The sequence below is a fragment of the Bos mutus genome, chromosome 5, assembly GCF_027580195.1.
Source record: "Bos mutus isolate GX-2022 chromosome 5, NWIPB_WYAK_1.1, whole genome shotgun sequence".
Lineage (NCBI taxonomy): Eukaryota > Metazoa > Chordata > Mammalia > Artiodactyla > Bovidae > Bos > Bos mutus.
The window spans coordinates 46,329,273-46,337,159 of record NC_091621.1 but is presented as its reverse complement, the minus strand read 5'-3'; the positions used below and the strand labels follow the sequence as shown (position 1 = coordinate 46,337,159).

The window sequence follows — 7,887 nt, the reverse complement described above, 5'->3', positions numbered from 1 at the left end:
TTCAGTACATTGTCATTTAGACACCACAATACTATATACAGATACACAACTTAAAAAAAAAAACAACCTATTTCTGATGAACATTTCAAAAGAACACTGTTTTGTAATGTGCCAGTGGGAAAGGAGAAGGCGAGCCCCAACACCTCCCCAGCACTGAGCTGGCTTTTGAGGAGGGAAATGTCAGTCGGGTCTAATTAGCTGGCTACTTGCGATTATTTTGGCCTCCTGGAAGAAAACGGCTCTCCTCTGGACAATGAGTAAAAGTGAAAGTGTGAGGCCTTCTCAGCTATTGCCTTGATGGAGAAGTGACTGGAGAGGGAATCTGCTGGGGCACCCACTTGGCACCCTCTTGGAAGAGAAGTCTGTCCTTTCCTTACGAGAAAAGTTCTGCCCCCGTGCCTGCCCTAATCTCAGCCTCACCATAGAGAGACAGAGAGATAGAGAAGACATATTTAGCAGCGTGGTGGGAGTTTCTGTCTTCCCTGGATTTTCAGATGGGACTCAGGAGCAGAACAGAGGAGGCTGTGGGGGCACTGGTGGCTCCAGAGAAACTCACTTCCTTGCCGGAAGTAGGAGAGGGGATAGGTGGTCCTCGGCCAATTCCAGCTTTTGTTGAAACAGATAAGAAAAAAGAAAACCTAAGTGCTGTCTGTACTCCAATCACGATGCCAGATCCCTAATACTTATCATTAATATTAATGAGACTTTTAAAATATGCACAGAAAATCTTAACGGGGACATCTTGCCTAATTAAGGAGTGCCAAGTGGTTGGGAGCAGGAAGAGGGACTGAAAGTAGGAGCTCAGCAGGTCCTGCACCCCGGTGGCACCCTCAGTGGGGATGCCTGTCTACCTGCCGGGGCAAAGGATGAGGCAAGAACGGGATCATTCAGGGTTCTCCAACTTTGCTTTGGCTGGAGTGATCTTCGCTGCCACTCTGCTTTCTGGCAAGGGGAGAGGGGTGAAGGCCAGAGGGAGTGCAGGCCAGCTGCCCTTCTCCCACAGTCCACTCAGACCCACCTCCAAAGCTGTTGAGGCCAGGTAGGTCCCATCTGCATAGGGGTGGGGGTTGAGAATGGGGTGGGGAGTAGAGGGCAGCAAAGCCAACCATCTAATATTTTCTGCCTCCCTGCATTCCTCTTTCTGGTTAACGTTAAATATTGGTCTGCACCCGGGAGAAGGGTCCTTCTGGTGAGTTCGGATATGGTACAAATTGGCGACATAAATAGACGGGGCAGGGGCCGGTGGGCAGTCAGGTAGAGTGAAGGTGAGGCGTTTTCGATTTGCTGACCACCTTCTTCTCTTTGACCCGACGGTTCTGGAACCAGATGGTGACCTGGCGCTCCGAGAGGTTTGTGGTAGCTGAGATGCGCCGGCGCTTCTCTTTGGTGATGAACTTGCTGGCTGCATACTCCTTCTCTAGCTCCTTCAGCTGCACCTTGGTGTAGGGCACTCGTTTCTTGCGCCCGCGCCTGTAGCTGTTGACCTCGGGCTGTAGGGGGACCACGTCTGGGGGGAGAAAGAAGGCAGGCAGCAGGAAGTGAGTCACGCGGCTGGACCTGGCAAATGGCTGTAGAGGTGCAAGGCACAGGGACTCACAGGGGGCGGGCAGATTGTCCCCAAATCCTTTGCACCTCTGCTATTACCAAGGCCACGGCTGAAATGATGACACTGGGGTAATGCCTCTGGCTCGAACTTTAAAGGAGGGGGTGCCAAAAGCTCAGAAATCAAGATAAATAACGTTTTATATATTATACCTATATGATTATCAAAAATTTCATGATAAACAAAAAATCGAAATTTTAAATGAATGCAGGACCAGTACTACTGATTTTTCTTTTTGCTTCAGCCTCCAATCTGGTTCTGCACAGCATTCCTTATTAGAATCCTTGTCCCCGTAGAGGAGTCCCTCCAAATTCCATCCTGGTCTGCTAGCCTGCAGGATTGCAAGTATTCAGGAAAATTCCTCTTTCCTAGCAGTTAGATCACTTGGGAATCGGTCAGTTATACTCTGCCCAATTATTAGAGGAAGGTGTCCTTTTGTACGCTTGAGGGAGACTGTCTCAGTCGGCACAGACCATCAGGTGGGGCCTCTTGCCTTTGGTCACTGGCTCTGTGCTGGGAATCTGAGGCCAGCACCAATAGCTAGAGAGAAAAGTGTCCAGGTGAAGCCAGACTGCCTGGGAGTCAATCTCTTAAGGAATCCAATACTGTAAGCCACTTAGTAACATCCCAGGTGAGAATGTAAGAAATCAGGTCCCGAGAAGTAGAGAGTCCACACCCCAGGGTGTGCCGGCCAGAGGAGACACACCAAGAGAGCCCCTCTTGGGTTAAGACCAGCGGTTCACATTAATTTTCTACAAAAAGAAATCAGTGCCCTTCCCCTGACTTCCCTCAAATGTCCATTCACCAGGACAGAGCAATTCTGATCTGGTTCCCCATCCTCATCTTTCCACCAAGGCTGAAGGAAACTCTCCAACCCGTGCAGGAACCCTAATCCTAAACTCTAAATACCTTGCCATACCACTGCTAGTTCAATTTCTTTCTGCTCTATGAGAATGTCACAGGAACTAAAGGCTAATGTGAGTCACTTACAGCCCCTCTTCCACTCCAACCTCACCCCTGTCAACAGAAAGGTCCTTGCAACACTTTCAAGGAAAGTAAGGAACTAGGGAGATGATCTGAATAACTCACCCCTCAACTTTAAAAACTGTAATTGGCTGACTTCTTCCTGCAGGATCTAATGAGTAGGTCTGAATAAGGTTTCCTCTTCATTCTTACTGCCCCTTGGAAGTGTAGACACAGTCCAGAATAAGGGCACAAAGCTCTTTCTGAAATGCCTGTTCTCACCTCCCCTTCATGAATCACTTTCCTTATCCCCTTTCTCATTGGGTCTGCTCTCTTTCAGAGATCTTTGTCTACACAGGACAGGAAAGAAGAGGTCACCGTCACAGGCAGGGGGAAATAAAGTACATGGAAAGAATATGGGAGAGAGGGGATTCCAATGGCCTGGTCTGGCTGTCTCCAGGATGACAATTTCTATGGGAAATTGCTGGACTTGTCATTTTCCTCTGCCTATGTAGGAACAGGCTAAATTTTTTTAAAAATCTGAAAAACAAAACAACTTCACTTTAGCAAAGCAGATCCTTTATGTTAAAAAGGATTTTTTTTTTTGCACAAGATAATTAAAAAAAAACTCTCCGTTCTCAAATATGTTTTGCTCTTACAAATGTAACTATGATTTGAGAAATCGATGAATCTGGAACAAGAGTAAAACACAGAAGGTAAGTAGTGATAATATGAGATTATTTTTTAATCCTTGGAACATCTTTTTAAGGCTTATTTTATTAAACCCATTTTACAAGATAAGGAATCTGAGCCTCAGAACAGGTTAAAAAAACTCAAGTGGCAGAGCCGGGTTTTAAAACCAGATTTTTGGGCTCAACATAATGACACAGTAAGTTCTAAAATGGAAACAGACCACCTGGTACAATTTAGCTTTAAAATACCTCCTTTTCCCTGGAGAACAAATGGGATAGAAGTGGGTTTGTGTTCCTGACTTAACCAGATAATTGTCCCTGATTTGTCAAACATCATTTTCTGAGAAAACTCACAGTTATCTACCTGATTTGGGCTCTCCTAAACCCCAACTATAAATTTCCCATGAGGTTTAATCAACAAACCCTAAAAGAATCAGTTTTTGAAAAGCATATAACTGGTCTAAATTGGCTATTTTTTTCTACAGTATGCCAAGGGTTGATCTGGCCAAGCTTTCCCTGGATCAGACCAAACTGCCAGTTATTTTGGGCAGCTGGGGAAATACCTTCAGCCTTGCCTTCTCAAAGAAGCCCCCTTTCATTGTCTTCTGTCTTGTTCGGAAAGGAAGTGGGATCTACAGATATGGAGACATCTGGAAATTTCGGCCCTGAGTTGTGTCTATGCTACCTAAAGTAAGTAGAGGACTTGGTGATTAATTTTACAATCAACCTTTCCATAGTAGTCTCCCTTCAGAGCATGCGCAGGCATGCAGGCACACACACACGTACACACACCCTACTTCATACCTGGGAACCCAACGGACACTTTTGAGGAGCAAATAAAAAATCAGATCGATGCTTAGCCATAGCTCTCTCTTGGGGTCCTGTGTACACGTTTCTACCACCCACTAGATCTTGCCCACTCTCTCCCACAACAGGGCTCTGGGCTCCAAAGAGGACCTAGTTCTGCTAGAAATCCTAGCCACTCTTCTCAACCAAAATCCAATGGCTTATCAACAGAGATTTTCAGTATGACCCAAAGAGCCCATTATTTCTATTATTCTCTTCCCCTCATCCTATTTGTCTCTGTCTCCCTGTCTCCCCACCACACCCACCTCCTCTCTCGGAATCTCTGTCAAAATTAAAAATTGTCTACCCTCACTATAGGAAGGAAAAAAAGAGCGATAAAGCAAGGGTCTATATAATTAGGTGAAGGAAGAAGCCGCAACTCATCTTGGCCCTAATTATCTGGATCTTTCTGAACAATTGCCTTCGTCTTCCACACCAGCCTAGACTGCCACAGATGAGGTTTCTCAGAGCCAGAGGCACTGAAGAGAGACAGTACTGTTTATGCTGAGATGCTGCCGAACAAACCACAATTGCATAGACAGAGTTATCTGGCAATCTCACTACTTCTAAAAGGGCTCTGTGTGGGTAGAAAGATGGAGGGTGTCTGAAGATAATTTCTTATTCATCTACCTTTTGTGTGTACCTCTGTACTGAGATACACCAGCTGGTTTCTATTTCCACACTGGGAGTGTGTGAGCACATAGCTGTTGAGACATATTTGGTTTTATATCCATTTTCATGCCATAATTTTCAAGTGTGTTAAACCTCAGTTGGGTTGTATGATTTTTTTATGTTAAAGATATTTTTCCCTAGGAGGCTGTGATCAAAAAGTGCTTACTTTTAGCAGGTTTTTTTTTTTTCTTTTCTTTTCTGGGAATCTTTAAGGTGTTTTATTTTGCTCAGATTTATTTCTGAGCTCCTCCTCCAGTCTCTCACTCACTCCGCATACAGACACAGCAATGCCAGAGCAGCTCCTTCTCATCCCCTCTTCACACTAAACCAGCCGCCCATTGCTCTGCCCACAGTGGGGCTGGTGGGCATCGGCCCCTCTGCCCTTCAGCCCCTTAGCATGGTCTGCTGGCTACCAGCTACCCATGCTCCAGGAATTCCTGCTAAATCCCCACCTCCCAAGGATCTTCCCATCTGGGTGAGATGGGAAATTAAAGGGTCATATCTCCACAACACATTATTGCACACCTACATGTGAGGTGCTTATCTTCTAGAAAGTGTTATTATGTGTTTCATATTATGTAGTTAATAACATAAATCATATATAAAAATATAGTTAATGCAGAGTAGGTAATGCATGATACTGTACATTAAAATTCCATCATCCTTAAATCTTCTGGCAGTCAGAAACTGAGTGTCTAGTGTGGGTCCCACCTTGGTCAGTTGTATTATACTAAGTCATCTCAGAATATTTACAAGAATATTATTTGCTATACTTTGTAACATCATCCAGTATTTTTTTTTAACTGTCTGCTCTTTCCCCAATCCCGGATGCAGAGGAATTTCAGGCCCACCCTCAGGAGGTCTTCAGGTCTTCCCAATGAAAATGTCCTTGGGTCCCCACAGAGAGCCATGACGGGCCCTCTGGGTAGTAGGAGGAAACATATATGGCTGTTCTGGGCCCCCAGGACCCCTGCGAGCATCAGAACGGAGCCAGTCAACCCTCTCCCACTGAGCTCTGCTTATATATAATTAGAGCAGACTCAAGATCTGGATTCGCTGAATCCTGATTTCTCAGCATTGCGCTGAATCCAAAGCTCCTGATGTGATTTTGAGAACCCTGGAACTGGTATTTTCCTCTGGGGAGTGGGGGGTGGGTGTTGCGGGATTCTCTCTTGTTCAGAGATAGTCTCAATTGGAGAGGGAACAGAACACCAGTGAATTCCAATCCCCCACCGAATACATAGCCAGACAATGCGGAGGGGTTCCCAGCCTGGGCCTGGACCTCAGATTCCTCCAAAACAAGCCTTCCCCCGAAACCTCATTCTCACTCCCCTCTTTCTGTGTATAAGGCATGGGTAACTCTCTCCCCGACGTTTGGCGGAATTGGTAGTGCGCATACACACACAGGATATGAGCCCCACAGACAGGCAAAGAATTTTATATCCCAGGAGAGGGATGCGAACACCCTTTTTCCCCACACGCTCTCCAGAGATTTCAGTTCCCTTGCTCCTTCAACAATCAGGAAATTCGTGGTGAAATTCTTAAATCAAGAAAAAAAGAGAAAACTTTTAAAAATTAAAAATCTACATTTCTGTAGACCCTGGCAAATTAGACCCGTATTTTAAAAACAGCAACAGCGACAAAACACCTGTCTAGTGTCTAAATGTTCTTGGAAATTCAGGCCAAGAAAATGCTTGGGGTTCTTATTTTCTCCTCCAATTGACTCGGTGGCTTGAGTGTTTTTGTTCTAATGGTTTTAGATTCCAAGGCACCCAAGGCCCACCCCACCCCCCATTTCAGGCCGGAAGCGCGTTTAGGGGGCCAAGAGCCGCCCGTGAGACTGGAGCCCGGCGGAGGGGGAGGAGGCGAGCTCCCGACTGGAGCGGAGACGGCGGCCCGGCGCTTGGGCGCCTGTGATTGCTTCACTCTCGGCCGGGCAGCTCCGGGGAACGTGTCGGAGCAGATTTCTTCCCCGGCGCATTCCTCAGCGCAGCTCGCCCGGCCGGCTCCATCTGCAGCCCAGCAAAGCCGGCGCGCCAGGGCCAGACGGCGGGGGTGGCTGGGGCGCGGAGCCCCGGGGCAGACGGGGCTGGGAGGGGTCCCTGGCGGCGGCCGCGGTCGGGACCCTTCCTTACCTGGAAAGGGAGACTTCCAGAGGTGGGCGGACTGCGACTGTTCCTTTGAGCAGTACACCTGACTATCCCAGCCGTTGGAGAGAGCCCAGTGCTGGTAGCCTTCGACGGGGATGAGCGCGTCGTGACGCGGCTCTGGGTGTCCGCTGATCCCAGGCACCACCGACACGTCCAGGTAGCCGGGCATCGCCTGGTAGGAGCTGGCGAAGCTGGGATAGAAGGCGAACTCCTTGGCCCTGGAGGACAGGTCGTCACCGGGAAGGGCGCCCGACGGCTCGGGGTACTTATCGCCCGGGTGATAAGCGCAAGGCTTTTGCTGCAGGTTCACGTTGTGCGACAGGCGGCAGCCGTAGTAGCTGCCACCGAACGGGTAGCCATAGCCCAGGGTGGCGCTGGATGAGGTGGGGGGCGCCGGCGGCGGGGCGCACTGGCGCGCCGCCTCCGGGGCCGGGATGTCCGTGTAGACGGCGCCCTGAGGGGCGCCCAGGGGAGCCGGCGGGCGACCCAGCACGGGGTGCGGAAGCAGGTCTCGGCAGTGGCTGGCGGGGCAGCTGTTGCCCAGCCCGTCCATGCTCGGAGCTTTGCCGGGACTCGCTCCGCTGCAGCCGACCCCCGCTCCGCCCGCGCCGCCGCCTCCCCCGCCGCTGCCGCCGCCGCTGCCGCTCTCCGCCGCGCTGTCCTCATAGACGTACATAAGGCTCTCCGGCCAGCGCGGATGCAGGAGCAGCGAAGTCGTCATGACATGATCTGCTCGAGCTTTTTAAAAACTCCACTTGCCAGAGGCTGCGAGCTAGGGAGACACCTCGCTCCCTTTTCCCCTCCCCCACCCCTCCTCCCTTCCCTCCCCACCCCTCCTCCCTTCCCTCCCCATCCTTCCCCTCCTCCTCCTGGTGTTTCCACCGCCCTCCCCACCTTCCCTCTACGCATGCGGGTACACTTCATTAAGAAATCACCGTCTCCCGCCTGCCTCCCCTAGGCT

At 49.4% G+C, this 7,887-nt stretch overlaps 1 protein-coding gene across 1 annotated transcript; it reads right to left on the bottom strand.

The window, feature by feature from the left end:
• HOXC13 (homeobox C13) lies at window positions 1–7,679 on the bottom strand. Its single transcript, XM_005902103.2, has 2 exons — window positions 6,912–7,679; window positions 1–1,507 (listed from the first exon to the last, which is right to left on the bottom strand). Exons 1-2 carry the CDS (start codon window positions 7,645–7,647, stop codon window positions 1,251–1,253), a joined length of 993 nt encoding a protein of 330 aa, XP_005902165.2. The 5' UTR covers window positions 7,648–7,679; the 3' UTR covers window positions 1–1,250.
• Window positions 7,680–7,887: the final 208 nt, after the last annotated feature.